This window comes from Perognathus longimembris, chromosome 1 (genome assembly GCF_023159225.1).
Source record: "Perognathus longimembris pacificus isolate PPM17 chromosome 1, ASM2315922v1, whole genome shotgun sequence".
Lineage (NCBI taxonomy): Eukaryota > Metazoa > Chordata > Mammalia > Rodentia > Heteromyidae > Perognathus > Perognathus longimembris.
Window position 1 is genome coordinate 13,542,247 of NC_063161.1, and position 27,948 is coordinate 13,570,194.

General features: G+C 46.5%; 1 protein-coding gene across 1 annotated transcript in view; it reads left to right on the forward strand.

Moving 5' to 3' along the window:
- Positions 1-23,332, forward strand: part of Nt5dc3 (5'-nucleotidase domain containing 3) — a 48,801-nt gene extending 25,469 nt beyond the window's left edge. Inside the window, exons 3-14 of the mRNA XM_048357045.1 lie at positions 661-735; positions 1,136-1,191; positions 4,693-4,783; positions 5,705-5,842; positions 8,235-8,295; positions 8,681-8,783; positions 8,917-9,018; positions 11,034-11,115; positions 12,624-12,710; positions 16,472-16,612; positions 20,253-20,317; positions 21,798-23,332. Of these exons, the coding sequence (XP_048213002.1) occupies positions 661-735; positions 1,136-1,191; positions 4,693-4,783; positions 5,705-5,842; positions 8,235-8,295; positions 8,681-8,783; positions 8,917-9,018; positions 11,034-11,115; positions 12,624-12,710; positions 16,472-16,612; positions 20,253-20,317; positions 21,798-22,050 (1,254 nt within the window). The 3' untranslated portion in view covers positions 22,051-23,332. The remainder of the gene's footprint in view (positions 1-660; positions 736-1,135; positions 1,192-4,692; positions 4,784-5,704; positions 5,843-8,234; positions 8,296-8,680; positions 8,784-8,916; positions 9,019-11,033; positions 11,116-12,623; positions 12,711-16,471; positions 16,613-20,252; positions 20,318-21,797) is intronic.
- The last annotated feature ends 4,616 nt before the right edge of the window (positions 23,333-27,948 follow it).

Sequence of the window (27,948 nt, forward strand, 5' to 3'; positions counted from 1 at the left end):
CGTACATGGTGTTCAGAATTCTTGGAAACGCCCACGAGTGGAAATATTAGTTTGGTGATTTCTTGGCACACATGGCAGGTCTTAGATAAATAAGCTCAAGTGTGACATTTTCAGCGAGTGGTTTGTGCAGCTTGACATGAACACTTGCTGTGTAGGTTCAGCCTGGTGGTTGAAACATGTCCTCCTCCTTAGTCATGGGGAGAGAGCCAGCGCAGTTCGAGAGAACTGGAGACATTTCCGAGGGGTCTCGGTGGTCCTCTAGGTTTTGCTTCTGCAGTGTGGACCTGCATAGAACAAGCTGGTGATGTCTTCTCTTCAGTTCAGGACTAGCCATTTTGTTTGAGCCACCCTCTGTGACCAGCTGCCTCCCAGCTGGGTGGTCCTTGGTGCCCTTGAGGTTTCCCTCTGAAGAATGGGGAGAGCCAGGCCTGCCCATGGCAGCACAGTCACTCCTGGCAGGTCTGGGCTCCTGGCAGGGAAGCTGTGCTCCAGCTCTGAGACTTGGGAGGGAGAGAGGGGAGGGAAGCACTTGGGTACCTGCTGTAGAAAAGGAGGGCCGCCACTTTTGCAGTGTGTTAGTGCCTCTTACACGCTTAGCCAGGCTGCCCTGGGTCGGTTGAATGCATCTCAGCTAAAACCACCTCCTTTCTTCTTTCTTAGTACCCTGTGGAAATCCGGAAGTACGAGTATGACCCCAATTTTGCAATCCGTGGGCTGCATTATGATGTCCAGCGGGTAGGTCCCCTCGTATGGCACTTGATGAAATGACCTTGTAGTGCTGTTTCTTTGTGCAGAGAAGTACATTGGAAATAATGTTCTTTGTGGCTGCAGAACCACAGTATTTAAATATATGAAACATTTTGCAAGGCTTGAGTGCACACAGCCATTTGGGAGTGAGGTTTGTCGTCTGTAGTCGTTTTTGGTACTGGGAGGAGGAGCCAGTAGCTATATCTGTTTTCCATTTTTTAAAAAATTTTTGCTGATAGATCATTTCCTTAAAAAGCCCTCGGCTTTCAGAAACTATGCCTCTTGTAGGCAACTAATGTGGGTAGGCCTTATAATGACTTTGGATTGCTTATTTTGTATGCAGATTGGTGTGCATTATTTATGTGTGCATATGTTTATATTTTTAAAGGCAATATTGATGAAGATTGATGCTTTTCATTACATCCAGCTGGGCACAGTTTACAGGTAAGCAGGGGAGACAAGTTTAATTTACCCAAATAACCACGGTGCTTTAGTTTCAGGGATACACAGAGCTGTAGTGTGTGAACTGAGGCTCACTCCTTTATTCATTCATTCTTTCACCCAAGAACACTTATGGGGGGTCTAGTTCCTGCTGGTGCTGAGGGCTTGGCCTCCAGGGACTTGCTCAGGGAGCCCGTAGGAAGCCACCCAAGGGAAAGACTGCAGCCTAGTGTGGTCTGGGTGCTGGTGGAACCTGCGCAGGCCACTGGGAAGCCCCGGGTGAACTCTAGAGGGGTAGCTGTTTTCTGGAGCCAGGGCTGGTGAGCTGAGGGTCCTAGAGAGGAAGTGTGTTAGGGGGAATGGAACACTGGTCTCAATCTGGCTGGGTGGTGAGGGTATGAAAACCTTTCCTGTTTATTAGGATGCGTTAGAAGTACCTTTGCTTAGCTAGATGTCTTTGTAACTTAGTTTTCTCTTTCCTAATTTTCATTCTGAAGGGGATTGGAGAGTGTAATTTGTGTTTAGGTTTATTTTCTATACTTTAAACAATTATGTGTAAATAAGTATGCGTATTTTAGCCTAGATTCTTCTCTTAGAAAATCTTTGTAAGAACTGTTCTTTTTTTTGTAAAATTGACGTAAGACATGCACTTTAGTAGTCAAGCAGTATTAAAGGAGCTGCAGGGGAGAGCCACTGCCCTATCCAAACAATTTAAACACTTAAGACTTTTTTTCCCTCCTATTCCTGGGTAGTGTGCTCATGCTTCTGTTTCTTAACTGATTGATTCTGGACATTGTCTGTATTGTGGTAGATGAGGGTTTAACTTGCTGATACCTCGTCCCCTTCTCCTGCCTCAGTCTTCTATTTTCCTAAGATCTCAGTTTTTGGTTGTCATACCAGCCATTATTTATACTGTGACTTTGAAAGTCTTATCCTGTTCACTCCTGAGCCAAGTACTGCACTGTGATTAGTCTCTTTCTTGTGTAGCGCGTGGCTTTTCTTAGATTTAATAACCTTATGTTCCATGTATTGCTTTTTGCATAGGTCCATTTTTCTTAAATGTCTCATGTATTTGTTTTCCAACAATTTGTGTTCTTTGATAATCTTATCAGTTCTCCCCTCCCTTCCTCTTCTCTCCTCTTCTCTACCACCCTTCTTTTCCCCTCCCTATCTTTCGCTTCCTCTTTCCTTCCTCCCCTTCTCTTCTCTTATTCTGATCCTGATTGGTTGCTTGTTTCCTGGCTTCCATCTCTTTCTGGCTTTATGCTCTCATTTTTCTGGAGTACATCCTACAGTAGCTTCCTGGTGCCACCAAGTGAACCTTTCTTATGGTCTGTGGTGGTTAATCAGTGCTCCTTGTTGGTGTTCCCTGTATTTCTGTTCTCAGGGCTAGAAATTTAGATGTCTTTTTTTTTTTTTTGCTGCTTGCTCTCCAGTGTCTTGTACAGGCAATGCCCTGGGATATAAAACCTGGGAATTGAACTCCAGGCAGATGTGTTCACATCTGTCCTCTTAACCTTCATGATTCTCATCACCCAACAATGGACCAGGTACAGTGTTTGTTTTTCTGGCAGGTACTAGGGTTTGAATTCAGGGCCTTGCTCAACTGGAACTCTGGTACTGGAACCTTGATTCTTCTTCTTTTTTTTTTTTTTTTTGCTGGTTACTTGGAGATAGGGTCTAATAAATGTTTCTGCTCAGGCTGGCCTTGAATCATAGTCCTCCAGATCACATCTTCCATTGTAGCTCAGATTGCAGACATGAGCCATTGCTACTCATCCAGTGGGTTTTATTTTGGGCTGCAGAGTTTCAAACATGGTGGAGCTGTTCTCATGCCTGCCCAATGATTCCAGTTGGCTCTCCATCTGTGGGAACAGCCCTGGGGCAGGGGTGAGTGGGTATGGGTTCTGCTGGCTGTGGTGCATGAACCTCACCAGTTCTTCTGTGCTGACATTTGCTCACTTGGACCTTAAGCATGCAGCCTATGCAGTCACGCACCTGTACATCTTTGCAGCAGTGCAGTGAAGATTTCGGCCAGATCTTGTGATGGGGGTAGCAGCAAATCCCTTCCTGTTTCTGCTCTGAGTGTGAGAGCCCCAGCGCTGTGGATGCCTTCCTGCTGCTACTCAGCAGGAGCTGTTTTCCACTGTCTGGAATGATCTGGTTTGCCACTCAGGTCTTAACCCGATTGTTGGAGCAAAGCTAAAAGGAGCCCAGTGCTTTGTTTGTTTTCTAAGACCAGCAGTAACGAGTCAGTGAGGATCCTAGGTAAAATACCAGTCTTTAACCAGACACAGTTCAGGGGATGGAAATGCCTTTCTTTTTGGCCAGTCCTGGGCCTTGGACTGAGGGCCTGAGCTTCTTTTTGCTCAAGGCTAGCACTCTGCCACTTGAGCCACAGCGCCACTTCTGGCCGTTTTCTATATATGTGGTGCTTGGGAGTCGAACCCAGGGCTTCATGTGTACGAGGCAAGTGCTCTTGCCACTAGGCCATATTCCCAGCCCGGAAATGCCTTTAAAAAAATTTTAATGTTACATAAAAGAGCATGCACTCTGTGGTTGCTGTATTTTGGTATAGGGTAGATTGGGGTGCTAGACAGTTTGTTCTTACGAGTCATGAACTTCCCATTGGGTTCCCTGTGCCTTCTGTGACGCAGTGGTGTCTCCTGTCTGATTCCTTTTGCAGTTTCCTAGCAGCGTCATGTTTTTCAAACACTGCATCCTCTGTAGAGGAGGCGAGTCCAGGTGAGCAGGTGGCACCTGCTTATGTTGCTGGTGGCAGGTGGGAGTGAAATGCATTCCCCGCCTTCAGCATTTTTTCTGTAGGCAGAGGACCCAGACTCATCTGTAAGCCCCAGGGGCAGGCAGACAGTGTATGTTGTCTCTTTACAGATGGGGACACTGGCTTTTTGTGTCACTTAGCATCCGGAGTAGTTCTCGGGGTGCTCCCTCTGAGGTGCCATTCGGCCTCCTGCCCTGGGTCATGGGGTTCATCCCAAGTCTGCCTTACTGCACCTCAGCACTGTGTGAGATGGCAGGAGGATGCGTGTCATAGAAACAAAAGCAGCCTTTGCCTCTCCTAAGGTGTTCAAAAACATTAAAAGAGAAACACTCACTCTAAAGGACACCTCTGGGAAACCTTGTAACTTTGTGGTTTGGGAACTTGGGCCCCAGAGCCAGGGGAAGGCTCATTTTTTATCCCACCCTTGGCCATGCCTCAGTTTCCCCATCTGGGAAGTGGGAAGAATACTGCTTGTGGCGCCCTCCCGGAGTGGCTGAGAAGCCTGCCAGTAACCTGGTTCTTCATGTACTACGTGCATGCAGTAGGGGTCAGGTAGCATTGGATGTGAATCCCAATGGGGCAGTCCTAGTCACAGTAGAAGCATTGTACCCCAGGCTGGAAGTTGTTGCTGTGACACAGGTCACTGCCTGGTGACAACGGTGTCTCCTGCCCAGTCGTGGATGGAGGTTGGAGGTTGTTTCTCTCTCATGTGACTTTTCCAGAGGCCTCAGTGTGGTCCCCGACGAGGAAGTCATTGAGATGTACGAGGGGTCTCACGTGCCCTTGGAGCAGATGAGCGACTTCTACGGGAAGGTGATGAGAATTTGTTTCACTTGAGCAGCCAGACGGCTCCTTCTCTTCCTAACTTTGTCTCTGTGACCAGATAACCAGGAGAACAGCGTGAGGGAGGAGGAGGGGTTTATTTAGGCCCCATGGTTTCTGAGGCCTCAGTCCATGGTCAGTTGGCCCTGTTGCTTTGGGGCTGTGGTGAGTCAGAACATCAGGTAGGAGGGCATCTTGGAGCCAACCTGCTTGCCTCATGGTGACCAGCAAGAGAGAAGGGAAGGGCCTGGGGGCAAGATAAGGCCTTCAGGGCCACACCTGGCCCTGCCTCCTAATGGCCCATTCAGCCACGAACTCATCAAGGTGTTAGGTGTTCATTAAATCGGTGCCCTCAGGATCCAGTCACCTCTCAGTAATGCCACCAGCTGGGTCCCAAGCCCGCAGCCCAGGAGCCATTTGGGAGGGCCACTTCAAACTGGAAGTATGAGAATTGAATGACTAGACTCATGTACAGCTCACAAGCAGTTGACATTAGTATGCTAAAGAGCCACGCCTGGGTTCCTTCATGATTCATCCTACCTGGTGGGGGCTCTTTCCACCTCCTTGTGCTTCTCCTGTTACCCTCACACTTCCCTTTGAGTGTGTCCCCTGACAGGCTGGACGTCACTGGGGACTCTGTGCAGTGCCCAACTCCTGTGGACCCCATGGGGAGAGGGGGTAGGGAAGGGGAAGGCTCAGGCTTGTCTCAGTTTCCCGTAGAACCAGACACCAGTCCTGCTCTGAGGCTGAGAACCAGGCGAGCCCTGCTCTGCTGCCCGCCTCTCCCTGTTGCTGGGGAGGGGGACTCACTGGCTTCTGGGACCTCTGGCAGTCGGGGAGCCTCCTGTGACCACAGCCCTCTGGCCCTGTCCAGTCTGGCCTCTGTTTCTAAAGCTAGCTCCCTGTGTGCAGAGCTCTCATGGGAACACTATGAAGCAGTTTATGGACATCTTCTCCCTGCCCGAGATGACCCTGCTGTCCTGTGTGAACGAACACTTCCTGAAGAACAACATCGACTACGAGCCCGTGCACTTGTACAAGGATGTCAAGGTGGTGTGGGGACCGACAGGGATGGGGACCGGGACTGGGACCAGGAGCGTGATGCCAAGCTCTTGTGGGGCACCGAGGAGGCAACGGTCTGCAGCTTCACCTTGGGGTTGGGGTTCACATGCTCTCTCTGAGATTGCTTTTATTTACAGTGAAACCCTAAAAATGGTAACAACTGGGTTGCTAAATCCATCAGTTTTTATTTTAAGGTAGGGCTCACTCTGTTGGCTGGATTGCTAATCCTTCTTGACCAAAAGCCCAGGGCACCTGGTAGCAGGGGCAGTCCTTAGCCCACTCACCCTAAGTCTGCCCTAGGGAGGGTGTCCCCCCCTCCATGTCCACACACCTACCATGGGCCTGTCTGCTGGTGCAGCCCAGGGCTGGAGCTTTGTAGATGGTTTTCATTTGCCACAGTATAATTGTACCTGTTTATGGGTGCAGTGTGATGTTTTGGTGCATACCGTACCCATAACGATGGCCCCGTTATGAGTGGGATGGAGAGAGATTGGTGTATGGTGCACCTCCTTCTCGTAAAAAGCTCCCACCAGTGCTCCAAGGGCCTGCAGAGGCCAGGGAATAAAAAGGCCAGCCTCCCTTGAGGGACAGACAGGGACCTTCTGAGGCCTGTACAGGCAGTATAGTTGTAGATTGATAGAGCGCGTGTATATGCAGTTACCTGCATTTGCTAGCCTGTGTTAACTCTCTCAGTACTTAATGTTTATTTATGTGACGCATTTATAGGTAATATATATAATTAAATAACAGTACTTATATATATACACTATGATATATTTTACATATCAAAATACTTTTAGTCTATGTTTATGATTACTTCTTGGCTATCCCACCTAGGGGGTTTTAGGGAGGTAAAAGATGAATTAAGAGTTTCTTACTATCTGTATGACCACATTGATTTTTTTTTAAATTTTCATTTATTAAATTTTTTTTTTTTGCCATTCCTGGGGTTTGAACTCATGGCCTAGGCAGTATTCCTGAGCTTCTTCTGCTCAAGGCTCTACCACTTGAGCCACAGGGCCACTTCCAGCCTTTTCTGTTTATGTGATACTGAGGAATTGAACCCAGGGCTTCATGCATGCTAGCTAAGCACTCTACCACTAAGCCACATTACCAGCCCAACACTTATTTCTTTTCTTTTGAGCTACAGTGAAATTTTCTCTCTCTCTCTCTCTCTCTCTCTCTCTCTCTCTTTTTGTGCCAGTCCTGGACTTGAACTCAGGGCTTGGGTGCTGCCCTGAGCTTTTTTCTTTTTCTTTAAAGGCTAATGCTCTACCACTTGAGCCACAGCTCTACTTCCAGCTTTTTCTGAGCCATTTATTGGAGGTAAGAGTCTCACAGCCTTTCCTGCCTGGGCTGGCTTTGAACAGCCATCCTCAGATCTCAGCCTCCTGAGTAGCTAGGATCACAGGTGTGCCACTAGCGCCCGGATCAGAAGTGCTCACTTTTGATGAAAATTTCCTTTTTACCCTCAGGGATAGACTTAGTCACAGCTGGGCCCCCAAGTCCTTGGCTTTGGCCAGGAAGTTTCCACGTGCCTCTCTCTAGGAGCGTCAGCTAGTCAGCTATGCTGAGGCCCCGAGCAGTGGGGATGTGGCTGAAGCTACATTGACACTAGCCACGTGTCAGCCACACATCAAGCTGCCACACTCTTGAGCCTGCAAAGAATTAACCTCCTCTTCTTCCCCTGCTCCTGTGTCTGCCATCAGACCATGCCCTTGCCTGGGTGATGGAGTCCTTGACAAGTTTCTTTTTCTTTCTTTTTTTTTTTTTTGGCCAATCCTGGGCCTTGAACTCAGGGCTTCTTTTTGCTCAAGGCTAGCACTCTGCCACTTGAGCCACAGCGTCACTTCTGGCCATTTTCTGTATATGTGGTGCTGGGGAATCGAACCCAGGGCCTCATGTATACAAGGCAAGCACTCTTGCCACTAGGCCATATCCCCAGCCCTTGACAAGTTTCTTGGTAGCGACAAGGAGGGGGGAGGAGCCTGTTGTTCCTACTCTCTGCCTTGCATTTGGGTCACAGAATTGCTCTTGGATCCGAGATGGGGAAAGGGAGATGCTAGTGAAAGTAGACACTCCTTTGTTCAGATCTCCTGGTGCCTTTCACTCATGATGCTGCGTCTAAATGACTGTTTTATTCCCTGGGACTTACATTGCCTCTTGCAAGTGAGACTTTGAAAAACTGCCTTAGGACCTTACCACGGAAGTGTAAGCTTTTCCTACAGGGCCATGGATGGTCAGTAAGCCAGGATTTAGATTCCGTTGTGTTTGGATTGCCAGACTTTTAAGGCAGAGGTAGTGCCAGTGTCCATTACCTTGCACTAATGCCTGGCCACCTGTTTCTCCTTCACTGATGAAATGATATGTCTTTGGACAGGATTCAATTCGAGACGTCCACATCAAAGGGATCATGTACAGAGCGATTGAAGCTGACATTGGTATGTTCCACACAGCATGCTGTACTTGAGCCATGGCGTGGGCATATTCTGTATCTCAGGGGAGACCTGGGCTGGTGGGGGCTGTGTACATCTCTCCTCAATGCTGTGCAAGGACCCAGATCATGGTGCCACACATGTCTCCATGTTGTCTCAGAACCTGATGTCCCTCTAACACAGCAGGAGGGGAGCTGCCCTCCACCAGCTCTTCCCACCTCAACCAAGGGCCTGGGCTTTAGTTCCTGATGCTCTGGCTCCCACATTCTACCCTGAACCAAGTTTACTTAAGACTTTCCTCCCCCCTGAGCCCAGGTGCTCCATTTTGTAAGTACCATTGGAGTGGGCTGAGCTGTTGCTAAATCTGTGTACATTTTTCTCTGGCTCTTAGAAAAGTACATCTGCTATGCCGAACAGACCCGTGCAGTGTTGGCCAAACTGGCTGACCACGGCAAGAAGATGTTCCTCATCACCAACAGCCCCAGCAGCTTTGTGTGAGTTTACCTGCGTCTCCTTGTTCAGTCCTGCCTGTTTCCGTCTGCTATGTCTTGTAGCATTTGGAAAGAAGTAGTCACAAAAGGCATTTGATCCTTTCATGTTCAAACTGACCTGGCTGACTTCTTGTAGGGACAAAGGGATGCGATACATCGTGGGGAAAGACTGGAGGGACCTATTTGATGTGGTCATAGTTCAGGCTGAGAAGCCAAACTTCTTTAATGATAAGCGGAGGTGAGTGTCCGGCCTGTTTGGGGCCTCAGTTTCATTCCTTTGGTGCCCCGAATACTTGCAGCATACCTTGGTGAAGCCTCATTGCTAAACTCTAAACCTCTGACATGGTCACTTTCGATTTATAACCTTTTCATATACTGATTGCAGAGTCTGAGCCTGGCACAGAGCAGACAACTTATGCTTGTTGAGGTCATTTTCATGTTTACTCGGGTGGCCTCAGATCTATGAATCGAGCTTTAAGAAAATGATGGACAATAGTGAAAATTAAATATCACATAGCAAAATAGGTTTGTATCTGTAGAGTATTGTGAAGCCTAAGAAAATGATCCCAATGCCAGGCGTGGTGGTGCATGCCTGTAATCTCAGAAGACTGAGAAAGGAGGATTGCCAGTTTGAGGCCAGCCTAGGCTTTAAGGTACATCTCAAAAGCAACAGGATTACAAAGAAAGCAGTAATAATGGATTGTCTGGTGGGTATCTGTGCATTTAAGATTGCAGTTGGATTTCGTGAAACATTTTTGCGACAGGGCTTGCATCAAGTGGGCTGAATCTCCACGAGTCTTAATGCAATGTCTCTGGGCTGCTGTAGCTTTGGGACGGGGGAAAGGTGAGTGAGTGTTGGGTTGCAACAGTGATGGGCTGGGTTGTTAGTGTTGAGTGGGTGGAGCTGAGCACTACAACTTCTTTTAATCTAGGGCCACACCAGCTGCTCCAACCCTTACAGATCCTCACGTGTTAGAGCCCTACACTGGGCTCTAAAAATAGCTCATGTTAGTGTAGTCGCCTAGTTTTGGAACACTGTTGCCTAGTCTGTAGTTGGTGACCTTGGTTCGTGGTTCAAAGCATCTCAAAAGTGGTGGCCCTGGATGTGAGGGCGATCTGGCTGCGACATATGTCACCCCATTGATGGCCAGGGTTGATTCGGCTGATCTGGCTGGCTAGGCGGGTCTCCCCTTCCTCCCTCACCTCTCCTTGTGTGTCCTTCCTGAAGCTGCGCGCTCCGTTGAAGAGGACGTCCATCCTCGATAGAGGAGGACCGGTCTTCGGTCAAGGGTAGATGAGTAGCTGTGCTCCCCTGCTAGAACCTCCAAACAAGCTCTCAAAGTGGTGACCTGTAGTTAGTCTCTTGTGACACTAAAGTCCAGTCCTATCCTTTTCCCTCCCTCCCTCCCTCCCTCCCTTACTTTGGAGTCCTAGGACTTGAATTCAGGGTCTCATTCTTTCTAGGGAGGCACTTTGTCTCTTAAGTCATGCCCCCGGCCCTCTTTGCTTATTTTTCACATAGGGCTCCACATTCTTGGCCAGGGCAGTCTCAGATGGCAATCCTTACTTTTCATCCTCCAGTGTAGCTGGATGACAAGTGTGTACCACCATGCCTGACTTGCTCATGTAGCAAGATGGGGTCTTGCTAATTTTTGTCTAGGATGAACTTGAATTGCAATCCTCCTATTTCTGTGTTCTGAGTAGCTAGTTACACTTTGTTTTTCTAATGGGGAAAAATAGTCCCCAGAAACATTATTTTAGGAAAAGAGCCCTGTAGGGTGGGGGAGGGGGCTTTATGTCTGTTACATGTCATGTTTATGTCTTTCCCATCATACCATAGCCCTCCTGGTCCTCTGACTTGTTTCTTATCCAAAGCGGTTGAATTTCAGCTGGGTAAATGTACACAGCAGACTTCCTGTGTGGTCAAATACCTTTGGGAAGTCTGACCTAAAGAACTTTTAGAGTAGCACATTTCAGAGCCCTTAAGAACTTCATAATATATAGTGTTTTCTAAATGTATTTGACCCTGGAATTGTGTGTGTATGTGTGTGTGTGTGTGTGTGAACCCTCTGTAGGCAATGGGTCTTCATAGTCTGGCATGTGTGGCCCCACGCCAGGGAATGAGATGGGGTCTGAGATCCACAGTGTTTGAGGGAGCTACTTCCAGCTATCCATGAGAAGCTGGGCATTGTTTCAGGAAGCCAATGCCTGCACTGTTATCCTGTGTAATAATGTTTCTATTTTTCTTGTTAGACCTTTCCGAAAGGTGAACGAGAAAGGTGTCTTACTCTGGGATAAAATCCACAAGTTACAGAAAGGCCAGATTTATAAGCAGGTATCTGTCTACAAGCAGGTATTTGTCTGTTGTGTGGCTCTGCTTTGTGGTTTGTAGCTGGGATGACAGTGGCTCTCACCCAGGCTTCCTCCATTCTGATGCCTTTCATAATTTGGTGCTAACACAATAATGTCATTACATTTTCAATATCCTAGTATCTAAATTAACTCCAAGTTGCTCTGAGAAGTTTTTATTTTTATGCAGGTCCTATGGCATGAACTCAGGGTCTAGGCATTGTCCCCGAGCTTTTATGCTCAAGGCTAGCACTATACTACTTGAGCCACAGCTCTACTTCTGGCTTTTTGGTGGTTAATGGGAAGAAAAGAGTTTCACAGTTCTTGCCTACCTGGCTTAGAACTGCCATCCTCAGATCTCAGCCTCCTGAGTAGCTAGGATTACAGGCCTGAGCCACTTGTACTTGGCAAGTTGAGTAGTAGTTGTTCCCCCCCCCCCCCCCACCAGTGCTGAGGGCTGAGCTTAGGGCTCTGTGCTTGCTAGGCAGGTGCTCTAGCACTGAGCTAAATCCTTAACCCCAAGTTGAACAGGTTTTAGAAATAAATGCTTTAGAAATTAAAGCATTCATCCTTCATATATAATTAGAGATGTCAGCAATCTGCCTTAGAAATTTCAAGGAGCATTAATCTTGGCATATTATTCATCCAAATTAATAATTATTTCCTAGAAAGCTGTGCATTTTGTACAGTTTTAATGTACTGGCATCCTGTATGACTATTTGCACAGTCAAAGCACTGTCCTTGTTACCAAAGCTTGGCTTTTCTCTTCCTGCTTCTTATCTGTTCTTAGTGAGTGACTGCCATATGTGACAGTCACTAGATTTTCTAGGTCCTCAGTTCAGCCATTATGCTTCTATAGTGAAGCCTGGGAAAAGGAAGATGACTCTAATAAAACATCTCAACACTAGTGTTTATCGTGAGGTAACTTACAAAATAGACATCAACACAAATGGCTGTCATTGGGCCTAGCTGAAAGGAACCATGGCACTTTTCAGATGTGATTATGGTGAGGTTCATATGGTTAGCACTGAAGGTCACAGCATATCAAGTGTGATATGATAGTTACAAAGCAGCATGTGCAATAGAAAACATTTCTGAAAAGTGCATTTGACATGAAAGAAAGATGAGAGATTACTCTTGAAGGTACACACACACACACACACACACACACACACACACACACACATACACAGGGACTTGAATTCAGGACCTTCAAGACTATTGCTCTACCACTTGAGCCACAACTCTACTAACAGCTTTTTGCTGGTTAATTGGAAACAAGTATCCATCCAGGTTGGCTTCAAAACAGTATCTTTAGATATCTTGAGTAGCAAGGATTATAATATAAGCATGAGCTACCAGTACCTGGCTATCTATATGTTTTGATATTTACAATAAGCTATAAAAGCAAAACCTATTTTTTTTAAGTTTTGAAAAATGTTTTGGTCCATTTCAGTCACCTGACATGATATCTGTATTTTTCTCGGATGGTAGGGCAACTTATATGAATTTCTGAAGCTCACTGGATGGAGAGGATCAAAGGTGTTGTACTTCGGTGACCACATATACAGTGACCTGGCGGTGAGGAGCTGTTTTCTCTCTTCTTTTGGGGATAGAATTATTTGTTCTATTTAGTAAGGAATTTCTCTTTTTAAGGTTATTATTATGCTTTCTTAAAAATCAAGAGAAAGTCACATTTTTAAATGTCTTTTTTGTTGTTGATAGTGGTATTGGTCTTTTTGTTTGATTTGTTTTTTTTTTTCTGCTGGCCCTAGGCCTTGAACTTAGGGCCTAGGTGCTGTTCCCAAGCTTTCTTTGCTCAAGGCTAGCACTCTTGAGCCACAGCCCCACTTCTGGCTTTTTTGGTGCTTAATTGGAGATATGAGTCTTATGGACTTCCCTTCCCAGGCTGACTTTGAACTTCAATGATCAGATCTCAGCCTTCTGAGTAGCTAGGATTATAGGTATGAGCTTCCTGCACCTAGCATAAATGTCCTTTTTTTTTTTTTTTGCTTTATATCTTATTTTTTCCCTTTATTGTTAAAGCGATATACAGAGGGGTTACAGTTTCATACGTAAGACATTGAGTGCATTTCTTTTTTAAATTAAAAAAAATTTTAAACTTTATTGTCAAAGTGTAGTACAAAGGGTCATACATAAGACAGTGAGTACATTTCTTATCCAACTTGTTACCTCTTCCCTCATTTTTCTCCTGCCTCCCCCTCCCCACACCCCCATGAGTTGTATAGTTGGTTTACACCATATAGTTTTGCAAGTATTGCTGTTGCGTTGGTTTGTCTTTTTAGCCTTTGTCTCTTGATTTTGCTATTCCCTTTCCCTTCCCTAGTTCCAATACACATATATACAATACATAAATGACTATTTTTAAAAGACCAATGTAGATTTCAAAAAAGATAATTTTTTTGGAAATGATACAAATTAGAAATTTATTCAAAGAATTGATTGAAAAACCTTGGCATGGACTGGAGGCATGGCTTAAGTGGTATAGTGCCAATTGTGAGGAAAAAAAACTGAGCAAGTGTGAGACACTGAGTTCAAGCTCTGATACCAGCACATACATGTGCAACACATACCTGTGTGCCCACACATATATCTGTGTGTGCATACACACACATGCACAACACCCCTTTCCATTTAAATAATGATAATACACTGCTAGTGGGATGTAAACTTGTTCAACCGCTCTGGAAAGCAGTGTGGATGTTTTTCAAAAGGCTAAATGTACAGCTACCCTATGAGCCAGTAATTCTACTCCTGAACATTTATCCAAAAGATCGCAAATCAGGGTACAGTAAAGCTACCAGCACAACCATGTTCCTTGAAGAACTATTCACCATAGCTATGGGATGGAATTAGCCCAGATGTTCCTCTGAAGTGGAGGAATGGATCAAGAAAATGTGGTATATATACACAATGGATTTTACTCATCTATTAAAAAGAATGATAGACATCATTTGCAAAGAAATGAAAGGACCTGGAAAAAACTACACTAAGTGTGAAGCAAGTCAGGCCCAGAGAGACAGTGGTTACATGTTTTCTCTCACATATGGGAGCTAGAATTGGTTTATAAATAAATACTGAGTAGTATGCAAGAATGCCTAAATGTATTAATTGACATAAGGTAGATTTAGGGGAGAACTCAGTTTAATTCCCTAGAAAGGCAAAATCTAGTTCAACAAAACAAACACCGGGAAATTGGGTAATTGAGAGAGATGGGTGGAGTAGGGTCAAGGGAAGGGAGTTAGACAAATGAAAAGAAGAAGAGGGGGAGAATGTAGTGAACATTTCAATATCCTACAAAATAAAGAAAAATGAGGCAAGGGCTGGTTTGGGAGGGATGGGTGAGAATGTTGAAAAGGGTGACATTGATCAAGATGTGCACTGTATTCATAAACTTCTTTGTTGAGTGGCAATAAAATTAAAAAAAAATAATGTGTGCTGGGTGCCAGTAGCTCACACGAGTGCTAGGCCTTGAGTGCAACAAAGCTCAAGGACAGCTTCCAGGACCCAGTTCAATCCTCAGATCTGGCACAATATACAAACAAATAGCAATATGCAATAAATGCCAGTGTTCTTTCCCTGTCCTTTTATCAGTGTATTCAAAACATTAAAGTGCCACATGAACGCTTATGGACCTCAATCAGGGTTGCTGTGGCAGCCAGCCACTTGTGGAGAGTAAGCTGGCATTATTTGCACAGAGGAGGCTTTTCTTACTCTTGGGATGAGGGTTTCAGCTCTACTCGGACAGTACTGAGTTTGTATCCATTACCAGGCTTGGTGTGGTGGGTGGAATGAGTTTGCATTTGTTACAGGTTGCACTGTGCAAACCCCCCAGAGACTGAAGCTCAGGGTCAGGGAGGTAATGAGACAGGGTCATAGCTTCCTACCCACTCCACTGTTGCCATCTGGGCATTTTTGCCCACCCTGGGCTAGCCTTCTGTATGTGCATCCCTTCATACCTGCTGCCATGGATGCTGTCAGCTCTTAATTGGAAGCATTTTCAGAGGGCACGTGCCTGAGTCCCTCCCAGCTCTGTGGGATCACACTTCCTGGTGATGGTAAAGGTAGAAGGGTGGGCTCCAGTACCTGCGTGTAGGAATTGTCTTCCCTTGTCACTCCAGTGCACACAGTGTGACCACACCTACCCTCCCAGAGACTTAAGGTCTGTTGTAAGGAGTCAGGCTCAGTGTGTGTCTCAGCTTCTATGACGTTGGGCATGTCTCTCCAGATCTGATGTCATTTGTGAGAAGAGTAAAGTCACATGTATATTGAAGTGTATCACTAAAGTACACATATTTGCAAACTCTTACCCCCCTACCCTTCAGATCTTGGTTCAAACATTCCTCTATGAGTAAAACAATGGCCTTCCTGTCCCCTCTTCTTATTCGGTTTCCTCTTTGTGCTTTGTATTTTTCACTGTGTGGTTATTTATTTATTTTCTGAGGTTGTCAGCTTTTGTTCATTGCTTTATCCTCAGTGTTTACAAATAGAACCTGGAAAATATTGCCTGGTAAATATTTGCCATATGAAAAAGTGAATTTGGTGCCACGACTGCCTATTTTAGATTTTCCAGGACAAAACTGATTATATTCTGACCTACCATAGATCATGTGGTTATAATAGGTATAATGAAAAATGTGATCATGTATGCTTAGGTTATGTGGTCATTCCAAGAAGCAGGGTCTATATTTCCTCCTAATGCAGAGGGCCTGGGACACGTTAGGTCCTTCCCTGAGGTCTGAGGCCTGCCCCAGTGGTCCTGAGCGCAGGTCTTACAGAATTTACAGTTGTGCTTGGGGTCAAACACATGCTGGGCAAGCTCTTTTTTCCTGAACTGTGTGCTAGCCCTTGGTTTTCTGAGACAAGGTCTTTCTTGTAGCCCAGCCTGGCCTGCAAGTCACTCACTACCTGTAACATGCACTGCCTCGAACTCATGATCTCCCTCCAGTATTGAGATGACAGGCGTGTACCACCATTCTCCACCCAGGATCTTTGCTGGCATTTGGATTGACCTCTGTCTGTTCCACTTCAGTGTCTTATCTTTACAAATCATGGTTAATGATTCCAAACTCGGTGCTTTTACAGGAGCTGTGTGCTTCGTGGTGATTATGTCCAGAACAGAAACTTTCTTGGCATGAAGGGGTCAAAGCCTGGGGCCTATTTAGTTTTAATTAATTGTGATGCTTTGAATTTGGCTTGGTTAAAAACTAACTTGTACAACTAAAAAGTAATTAAACAAATGCCTCCCCTGTCTGGGGTAGGAAATAAAATGGTTTGAGTTCTGGAGAGACTAATGTGGACTCTGCGACGTTTGTGATCAGGATTTGACCCTGAAGCACGGCTGGCGGACTGGCGCCATCATCCCAGAGTTACGGTCGGAGCTCAAGATCATGAACACGGAGCAGTACATTCAAACCATGACGTGGCTGCAGACCCTGACCGGCCTGCTGGAGCAGATGCAGGTTTGGGAGTTTTTTTCCTCACTTATTTTCTGAAATTAGTCACTGGTCAAAATTATCCCATGCATTTTCTGTTTAATTATAGTTATAAAGTATAAGGTTTAAGATGTCTTCAGTAGATTGTAGGATAAGTGTGTGGAAAGATTTTTTGTCCCTAAAGCCACTTTGACATTTCCCCTAAAGGGACATTTAAAAATGCTCCACAAAGCCACTGGGAGTATTTGCAGGTTTGGAGTAACTTTACATTCCTCCCTTGGTAACAGTGGGGTCAGCTGGGAGCTGTCCCGCAGGGTGGTGATTCTGGAAGCCCTGCCTTGTTGGGGGTATGTTCCTGGTTCTCCCTTGACTTTGCTGTGGAATTGCTCTGTACCAAGTCCTGGTTTCCTCATCTACAAAGTCCTGTGGTGTGAGTATTTCAGTCCAGGCATTGTGCTTCCTGGCCAGAGGCAAGGTCCTGGGCCCAGCCTTCATTGTATTCTGGAAAAACAGCTGGTTTCTGGAGCTCAGGGCCAGCGATTTCTTTCTGTGGTTGTGCAGCTGGTCTCAGAGAGTAAGGAATGCTCTTCTTCTGGGCCATTTCCCGGCCCATGAAGCTGCTCCTCTGGCAACAGTGCCTCCTACTCAGGGCCCGCCCCCCAACCCCATCTCACAAAGCACCTGCTTTCTCCTTGGTCCAACTTGCCTGGCTCTCATCATGTCGCTTGAGTGCTGAGCCTGTAGATTAAAGGACACAGCTGTCGACTCTTGGCTGACACACCTGCAGCTGTTGCCCACCGCCTGCTGCCCATGGCCAGCTCCCCACAGCCCGCTGCCCACAGCCCGCGGTCCACAGCTGCTCCTATGGAGGGTGGAGGAGAGCCAGGCCAGGGCCTCTCCCAGGGCACACAGTCATGAGTGTGGAGTCCTGCACGTTCTCTGGGCCTGGCTTCCAGGGTGCTCTGGCGATACTGGTTCTTGGCTCCTGTCTGAGGAGGACTTGTTTTGTCTCTTGTACTAGGCATGCCCATGAGGTGATTTTCTAAAAATACCAGGCATTGATTCTGAGTCAATGGAATGAGCGTCTGTGCCCGGGTTCCTGGGCATTAACGTTCCTTTTTGTGTATCACTGTGCTGAGTGAGCGCTCTGTGCACGCTTCTCACCCAACGGTCCCAGGTCCCTAGGCCACAGTGCACAATTTGTCCAAGCTAGAGTAAGGAAACGGGGGTATAAGATGTTGGTAACATGTCTGAAATCATAAAGCAAGAGAGCACAACTTGAATCTAGGTCTCATCATGCCCAGGTCCAGGCTTGTGATTACTTGTAGAGCTACGTTACTTTTACAGTATTTTATTGTGCTCATTCTATTTTGTTATTAGTGGTTGTTAATCTTTTATTGGGCCTGCTTTACAAATTAAACTTTATCACAAGCATGAGTTCATAGGTAAAACATGGTATAGTGGGGCTCAGGCATTCACTGTGGTCCTAGAGCGTATCTGTGGTCGGGGTAGGAACTGTACCTCACGAGTTGTGTTCTGTCTGTGACAGCGACAGCTGGCCAGGAAAATGTAAGCATGCATAGATGATGTCACCACTTTGAGAACAGGTCTCAAGATGTTTTGTTTTCCTCTCTGATGGGTAGAGAAATGACGGCTGGTTAGAGTGTATCTTCATGTGTCAAGTGTTGAGAATACTTCTGTGAGATTACAGAACGGATTACACAAAGCTTAGGGTTAGAGAAACAGGACAAGCAGGATACAGAGCCGAAGCTGCTTCCTCCCACTTAAGTGAGGACCCAGGAGTCTGGTTATGAGTAGAGGATGTGGGTGAGGTTTTCTCCCACAGACTGGTTCTCTGTGCCCTCATATTATTTTGTCATTGTCTGCCGGCTCCCTGCCCAGGGTCTCCAATTTCTCCCTGTTTTATCTTCAACATCTAGCACAGTGATGCTCACCTCACACTGGGTACTGAATGACTGATCACATACCCAGGCACCATAAATCCACATGTAGTTTTATATAGAGATCCCTTGTGGTTTTTTTTTTTTTTTTTTTTTACCACTTGTGATCTAGCCTAAATTTTCTAGAGATTAACTTGTTGGTTTAAAATGTAGAAGGTAATTGGGCATATTTTCAGAACCCATATCAGAACTCACAGGCCTCACTGGCCCAGTGGACTGTGTCTCACCAGTGCACAGCCAGCATTTTTTTCAGTGCTAGCTGCTTCCTGTGGAGTCCCAGCAGCATTAGGCTAGATATCCAAAGGTCAAGTTCCATTGAGACAGCGTTTGTGTGACTGGCAGAGACCCTCTGCCAGGGGACCCATAGTCCCAGTGTTGGGTTGGCAGGTGTGGTAACAATCTCCACGTGGAGAACAGGTGGTTTGCCTGTTGGGTCTTTTCCCTCACGTTCTAAGGTTACCCTGGGGCTGTGGGTTGCAGGAAGCCCCACCTGCTCCCCGCAGTCTCAAGGGCCTCTGCTTCCACTGTTTGATTTAGCCACCAGAAGATGGGAGAGAGCCTGCTGAGGGTTGTTGTCAAATGTCATGTGCCACCTTCTTTCTTGTCTTTTGGAAAAAAAACAAATTTTTAAAAAATGTACTTACAGGGCTGGGTATGTGGCCTAGTTGGTAGAGTGCTTGCCTAGCATGCATGAAGCCCTGGGTTTGAGTCGTCCTTATTGTAGCATTAAGTGAAACCATTTATTAGTCCTATTATCCTTGCACAAATGAAAATGACTTCCCATGTGTAGCACGTACTTTCTTTCTTTCTTTCTTTCTTTTTTTTTTTTTTTTTGCCAGTCCTTGCCTTGGACTCAGGGCCTGAGCATTGTCCCTGGCTTCACTCAAGGCTAGCACTCTGCCACTTGAGCCACAGCGCCACTTCTGGCCATTTTTTATATATGTGGTGCTGGGGAATCGAACCCAGGGCTTCATGTATACGAGGCAAGCACTCTTGCCACTAGGCCATATTCCCAGCCCCAGCACGTACTTTCTTTTTTTTTTTTGGCCCTGGGCCTTGGACTCAGGGCCTGAGCACTGTCCCTGGCTTCTTCCCGCTCAAGGCTAGCACTCTGCCACTTGAGCCACAGCGCCGCTTCTGGCCGTTTTCTGTATATGTGGTGCTGGGGAATCGAACCTAGGGCCTCGTGTATCCGAGGCAGGCACTCTTGCCACTAGGCTATATCCCCAGCCCCCAGCACGTACTTTCTTATGCTTGTGATTAGTAGGTGTTCTGCTATGCATGCTGCGCCTACTTACCTGCCACTGTGTTGACACAGGATATGTGTAACTGGAAGTAAGTAGTGTCTGCATTTATGTAATACATACATGCTATACCCATGTTATACACCTGTTTTACATAGATAATAATGCAATATGTTACATAGCATTGAATGACAGTTTAAGGTCTTTAGTGTATTTCATCCTAATTTGTTATACTATATTTCTCATGTTGGACATTTAAAGTATGTGTGTGTGTGCGTGTGTGTGTGTGTGTGTGTGTAGAAGGCAGGATTTCAATTGGAAAGTGTGGAAATGTATTATTTCATACAAATGCTTGTTGCTTCTTAGACATAAAGGAAGAGCATTCCTGAAGCAAAGCTGTCCATTAAGGAATTCTGGTTTTCAATGAAATCGAGGCTGTCACTAATGGGCTGTGCCCCACAGGTTCACAGAGATGCTGAGTCACAGCTGGTCTTGCAGGAGTGGAAGAAGGAGAGAAGAGAGGTGAGGTAAGAGCGGCCTGCTTCAATACCACTGTCCCATCTGACTGCTCAGCCTACACGTGTCCTCCCAGGCCTGGGCGACACTGGGAGACAGCCTGTCTTAGCTCTCAGGTGTGATGACTGATTTATCCTAGGATCTGCTGTCTGCTGTCAGTGACGTAGGATTTCCTCCCACGGCTGTGTTTTCCATTGGTTCTCAGACTCTTTCCTCTTTCTCTCATCCTCCCTGTCCTCTTTGGGCTGCAGTGGCCATTATTGGGATGGCTGGCAGCATTTGTAGCTGTGGGCCTGTGCTAAAGGTGGATTCTGACCCCGTGGTGAAGTCCTAGGGCTCCTACATGCATATTCGTAACTGTGGCTGCTTCAGGAGTGCACCGTCACTCATCAGGATGTGTCTCAGTAAAGAAAGCTGCCTGTAGTCAGGGAAGTTTCAAAGCTGTCCTCAAGGAACAGTTCTCCACAGGGGACCTTGTGACAGTCATGCTTTTCTAGGAAAGATGCTTGAAATGTGACACCCCCATGAGTGACTTCCTCTCTTGTCTGTGCCCTCTCCTTACCTTGAGCACAGATCTCTGAGGCCTGGAGACAGTGGCAGCTCTTGATCTGGCCTTCTAGCTGAGGGCAGCTTGACCTCAAGAGTGCATGTGGGGGAAATGGGACAAAGTGTCCATCCCTGTGATCTGCACAAGTGAGGGGGTGTAGAATCTTGTCCTTCCTCCTCCTCTGGGCTGCTGGCCATTGGCTTATTCGGAAGTGAGTTCATTGGTATGAACATGAAGGTGAGAGGTAGGATTGGGGAAATCAGATCATTATATATTTAACTTCAGGCACTTTGTTTCCAGAGTCCACCTATATCTAGAAACCTGATTATTAGTTAAAGAAACTGCTTCACTGCCAGAGGCTGTGCGTTGACTTACAGTCTGACATCTTCACCTCTACATAGATGTTTCAGTAACACCTTAAAAGCCATTCCTGCTGTTCACCTAGAGACCTGATTGAGTTTCTTTCATTTTCTGCCATTTGGCCATCGTTGCATCTGTCATCCTTCCATGACCGTGACAAAATTGACATCTGCTAACAACTAGTGGCATTTACTACAGCTGTGGGAATGGTTATACAGTTTGCTGAGTTTCTAAGTGGTTTATCAACAGTGAAGAGGTAGTTAACCTGTGTTGTAGGAGTATTCTGCACGTGGATGGTATGCATGGCACAGGTGCGGGTGTTGATGTAGACATACATGTGTTGAGGCTGCATTGCAGATCTAGCCCCCTGGGTGGGTGGGAGTGCATGACTCACAACTGTGAGTGAGGAGTGAGGCATAGGTGGGGAATGTCATGGATTTCTTGACTGGAATTTCAGGCTGTGCCTGGTATGTCTCCCCCAGGAGTCTTACTTGTTGTCAAAAGAAAATTTGATCTTAGTAGTTGAAAAGACAAACCTTCTAAAACTGTTCTCCAATGCTCTTTGTTTTTCCTTACTCCATCAGAGAAATGACCAAAAGTTTCTTCAATGCCCAGTTTGGGAGCTTGTTCCGTACAGACCAGAACCCCACCTACTTCCTGCGGCGCCTGTCGCGGTTTGCTGACATCTACATGGCTTCCCTGAGCTGCCTCCTGAACTACGACGTGAGCCACACATTCTACCCCAGGAGGACTCCCCTGCAACACGAGCTCCCGGCCTGGTCGGACAGCTCCTCTGCCTTCAGAGCCCCGGCCCTGCAGGAGGCCCAGGCCAAATAGCCCCGCGTGTCCACCTGTGGGCATAGCCAGAGGCAGCACGTGATGGGGCTGACTGTGTGGGTCTGAGGGTTGCTTTGTGAAAAGATCTCCATATGCCTTTTGATAATGGTTTGGTATCTGTTGGGGATACACCCAGCTCCAGACAGGCGCTGGCGGCGGGGGTCTCGCTTTCCTGCCCTTGGCGGGCGACTGTTTCATATGAAACTGTTTAGCCCTGTTTACTGAGGTCCCCAAATGGATGCCAGATTTTCTGGGCTAGGTGAGACCACATGATGTAGGTCTGTGTCCAGCAGGTTGGAAATTGTTCTTGACTCTTCCATGGAACATTTCTAGGCAGGCCTTGGGACTAACAGGGCCACAGCGATGAGGCAAAGATAACCTGCTCGCAGTAACAGCGGATCCTGTGAGCCCCTCAGTGGCCCAGTGCTGCAGTAAGTGGCGGCCAGTTCCTGACACTTGCAGCCTCGGGCTGACGTGCATTTCCGTGCACCATGCCAAGGGGACTCTGCCCCTTTGCAAGGATGAATGTGGGAAAGGACAGGAACCCTTTTTCCTGGAGTGTACATGCTGTATCCTACCCTGTGCTGGGCAGGGGCCGCCGGCGAGCAGGGGAACAAGTGGCGGTGGGCCTGCAACCCTGCTCTGGTTGGAATTGCCTTCCACCTGGCAGGACAGTCCTCACCGAATAAGGCTGCAAGAGCAGATGCACAGCCTCTGCGTGAAGTCTGTGCTGCGCAACCTGAGCGCTGGGCAGTGCAGCCGTCAGGTAGGAAGGCCTGGCTAGCTTGAGCTTTTCTCATTCTCCAAGCAAGGCAGGCAGCCTGTGTGTTTCCTTTTTCCCCTCTGGAGGGGTTAATCCTTTATCATATTTCTATAGTGTCTGTCAACATAAAGTACTTGAATACTTGAGCACAGGCACGGCCCCCTCTGAGTGCCATAGGAATGAATGTCTGCTCTTAATATTCCTACTGTTGATGATGGTATTTTCATTCGTACACTGCATAAACGCTTGTGCCCAGATTAGCTTCCTCTTTATTACTGGAACTTGTTTTAAGCTTTTGCTGTAATCAAGCGGCATTAAATTTTTTTTCTTTTCTCTGTCTTCCCCCCCTCCTCTTCCTCCTCCTCCTCCTCCTCCTCCTGCTCCTCCTTCTTCTTCCTCTTCATCTTCTTCGTCTTCTTCCTCTTCCTCCTCCTTTTCTTTTGAGACAGTTTTGCTGTGTATGCTCTGTATCCCAGGCCTTTTTGTTTTTTTTACTTTTCTTTTTTTTTTGCTGGTCTTGGGGCATGGACTCAGGGCCTGAGCGCTGTCCCTGAGCTTCTTTTTGCTCAAGGCTAACACTCTACCACTTGAGCCACAGCGCCCCTTCTGGCTTTTTCTGTTTATGTGGTGCTGAGGAATCGAACCCAGGGCTTTATGCATGCTAGGCAAGCACTGTACCACTAAGCCACATTCCTAGTCCCTGACCTTGAATTCATAATCCTTTTGCTTCAGCCTCCGGAGTACTGAGATTACAAGTATGTGCCACCATGCCTGGTGCATATAAGCATGCATGCTTATATCTGAATAGTGACAGGGAGGAGGGGGCTTGTGGAGAGCACTTGCTTCCACAGCATTTTCATAGATGGATTGATGGTGCTTCCTGCCAGCATGCAGAAGCTGAAAGAGTTCTGTAGCCTCTTGTTATAATAAGATCTTGGAATAATCTGTTATGTTTAACCCTAATGGGGAAAGTGGCCAGTAGACCCCGTTTGGCTCCTCTTCTTCTGCAGTGAATATGGACGCAGGAGGGTGCAGTATCCAGTGCTTCTGTGGAAATGGTGGGCATTTTTATGCTGGCTGCTAGGTGTTTAAGGGTACCCTGGTGCTTTTAGAGGTTTGGGAATTGCTCTGGAGAAGCAGAGTGAAGAAGCAGGTATTGTTCAAAAGAGAATGCTTGATGAGTGTCTCAGACGTTCCCTGAGTACAGTTACAGGGTGTTTGAAGTAGAGCTAATTTTAGATGCCAGTTACAAGGTGTTTTGTTTACTCAAGAATGCAGTAGAGCTAGTTTTAAAACCTGCCTTTGTGAATGTCTGTGTTAGATGACCTAAGCCTTCCCTTGGGGGAAGAAAAACATTCTCTCAGTATGAATAATAAATCTTACAATTTATTCTTGTGCAAGGGAGGTTCAGTCTTGGGGCCCCTGAGTTTGGCAGGGCTGAGACCTGCCGCATAGCTGAGGCCTGGTGTGTGTAGCAATAGGGGCCACCGGGTCTGTGCCAGGCAAGAAGCAAACCCAAACCCCACGCCCAGCGGGTGGGTCAGTGCAGCACCTCTGCAGGAACACGGTCGTCTTCCTGCTTGGCTGCGTGTCCTTGGTTGGCTCAGTCAAGACAGGTGTTAGCTGATCACTGTCTTGACTCTCCGCTGGGAAGTGGCCCACTGTGCTGGGCGCCTTGCTTTTCCCAGTGAGCTCTTGGGGTGCACATGGATGACAGTGTGTGGGTATGAGACCAGGAGTCCTTCCTACCATCAAAAAAGTCAATTGTAAAGCAAACAAAATTGATTTGGACATTAAAACAGTTTTAATGTTTTAACATTGTTTAGAGTGATTTTCTAAGAATTAATGTGGATAAAATTCCCAGTCCAGGGGCAGCCAGGCCAGCTCTGACAGCGCAGCTGGGCTCTGGGTACCACAGCAGGGGCCTGTGGAAGGGACCTGCACTGTTGAGGATTACCAGAGTTGTTTGCTGAGGAAACCTGCCTTTTAAAGTCTTTTCTATGTTTGCTTTTAAATTCCCACTTTCCTCGTAACATGGTCTCTTTCTCCCTCCCTCCCTGCTTTCCTGCCTTCATCTCTCCATGCCTTTCTCCCTTCCTCTCTTTCTCTTCTCCTCCTACTCTCCTCCCCCTCGTTTTCTTTTTTCCTCCATCTCTCTCCCTTTCTCTCTTTGTCTTCAGCTCCATTCTCTGCTCCTACCATGAATTCCTTGTAACCCAGGCCACTGCTCTGATTCTGGGCTTGTCTCAGACTAAATTACCAGTTGTTTTGACTGAACCAGCTTTCTTAATTTTTGCCAAGGAAAAGGAGAGAATAATCTTGCCTCCTACTTAATTTAGCTTTGGGTCAGATGAATGCATGGCTTTTCCTCTCAGCAGGACTTTTAAGCTTTTAAGTGGTGAAGAGTGAGCTAAACAGTTGGACTTGAATTCTTCTTCGCCAGTACTCATTTGCTGCCAAAGACCCAGTCAGGGGCCCGAAGACTAAATTTGGCCTGACGCAGGCAGGGTTCCTTGATGGCTCTATTCAATTACCGGGCAGCCCTGTATGACTTTGTCTTTAACATGAGCTTCCCTCTGTACCTTCTTCCCCTTTTCTTAGTATTTGGGAGCTGGACTTAAAAGTTCAGCTGACTTTCGAACCCCTTGGCAGGTTAAATAAATGCAAGGCAGCAGGTGAAGTTCATTCAGAAAGGGCACCCTGACCAGATAGGTAGTGTGTCAAGCTTTGAATGCCATTTGCTGCTGTTGCTTTTCCTGTGGGAATGGCCAGGGCTGTGTTCCCCATTGTGACTTGAGTCACCAAAATAAGCTGTGGGCTGAATTTGGCCCTTTGCTTGCCTCTGCCCTAACATCTGATGGGTGGTGCTGGTGTTGGTGGCAGTCCCTTGCTGAGAGGGTAGACAGTAGGAAAGATCTGTAGGTAAGTGTGCCATATTCCTTCAAGAGTCGGGCTGCCCTCATATGGCAGGGGTAACGTGCGGTGTTTCCAGCATGTGTCGAGATGGCTTCCTGGTGTGGACCTGAGCCATCTCTCATTGTACCTGCCCATGCTGGGTGCTGGGCCCAGCTGCTTAGATAACCTGTGTGGACAGAAGGACTCAACTGCCTCAACTGCTGACCACTCATAGCCCACTGTCTTCTTTGCGAATGTCCCCTGCTGTGGCTCTGCCCTCTCCCCAGGTCGCACTCTCCCTGGGGGATGGGAGAAGCTGTAGCCTTTTTGCTCCTTGGAGACATGGGACCCCACCCCAACTCAGGATGGCTGTGAGAAGCCACCTCATGTTCCTCACTGCAGCCCAGCCCTGGCCTGCGTCCCTCTCCCCATCTCCTTCCCACGTGTTGATCCCACCAGCCCCCGTGAACCTTCCTGCATGCCCCTTCTGCCTCTGCGACTGCCCTGAGCAGCACTTCTTTGCGCTTCTAGAAGTACACACTTGAATGCCAGTGGAGAAGGCTGTTTCCTCACTGTGTGGTGGAAGTGATATCCAGCACAGTAAAAACAAGTTAGGTAGGCTACCTATTTATTCTCAATGTGAATTTGCTATTTATTCTAAGTGTTGATTTTATGTGCTGATATTGAACTTATAACTAAATAAAAGTTTGAACTGTATCACTCAACTTGTTAAGTGATTTGTTGTGCATATTGAAGTCATTGGCGAGGGCATATTAGATTTTAGAGAACCTATGGGGTTCTTTTCTAAACATGCCCTTTCCCCAGGACTTGAGGGTATTTGTGCTAGAAGAAATAAGACTTGGACTGTAAAAAATAATGCATGTAGACTTAAGAAAAATAATCATGTTCACGGTGCAGCTTAGTAGTAGAGTGTAGGCCTAGGATGTGCAAGGCTCTAAGTTTACTTTTCAGAACTGCAAAACACTGTAATGGGCTCCCCAAAAGGATGTTCCTGAGAGAAAGGGTACAGAAACTCATTGGGAGTGCCATCCCCAGTAGAGAGTAGGTGATTCTGGTGCACTTCCACAGGGAGCAGCCCCCTGGGTCAGTTGCCAGGAAAGCTGGGTTTCAAAAAACAAATAAAAATCTAGATTTTGTTTGTTTGATCCTGTTGTTTCTTTTGTAAGTTGGTACTGGGGCTTGAACTTAAGGCCTCACATTCTTTGTTGGCTTTTTTGCTCAAGGCTGGTTCCCTATTACTTGAGCCATACCTCCTATTCTGGCTTTTTGCTAGTTAATTAGAGATAAGAGTCTCACAGACTCTCCTGCCTGGACTGGCTTCAAAACTTGATCCTCAGATCTCAGCCTCCTGAGTAACTAGGATGATAGATGTGAGCTACTAGCACCTGGCTTGAGTTATTTTTATTTAGTTTTATTAGGAAAAAAAGTTCTAGGGGGCTATGATGAAACCCACTCACTCTATGCTTTTGATTTATTTTCTATATTTACTTTTATTTCCTCCAGCCAATCCTGGGGCTTGAACTCAGAGCCTAGGCACTGCCCCTGAGCTTTTGCCAAGGCTAGCACTCTCCCACTTGAGCCACTACTGTCTTTTTCTGTTTATGTGGAACTAAGGAATTGAACCCAGGGCTTTATGCAAGCTAGGCAAGCACTCTACCACTAAGCCACATTCCCAGCACTGATAATTATTTTTCAACAAGATGGACAAAATAGGAATGTATTGTAAAAGCTGCATAGGGAAAATGTATTAATGCCTAGAGAGTTGTATTTTTAATGAGAGTATTTTTTGGTAGTATGTTTGACTGTTTATATATATATATATGTACATATATATATATATATATTTGTTTGAGAGGTTTTGAACTTGATATTTTATTAGCTCTTTCTCCCATAGTCCATCTATTAGTGGTGCCTATTGATTACTCCGCCTGTTTGGGCCTCACCTTTCTTCTGTAAGTGTAGTTGCATTGGTGGTTTTCAAGCTCCCCTTCCATTCCTAACCTTTCTTCCCTCTGCTGAATAATCTCATATTATAGTTGGGCATGATGGCACATGCCTAAAATCCCAGCACTTGGGCGGCTGAGGCAGGAGAATGGTGAGTTTAAGGCCAGCCTAAGCTACATAGAGAGAACCTGTTTTGTCTTTTACATATAATATCAAGTTCATGTATGTTGTTGCACATAGTGGGACTTATTTTTTTAAAAAGCAATTATATGAAC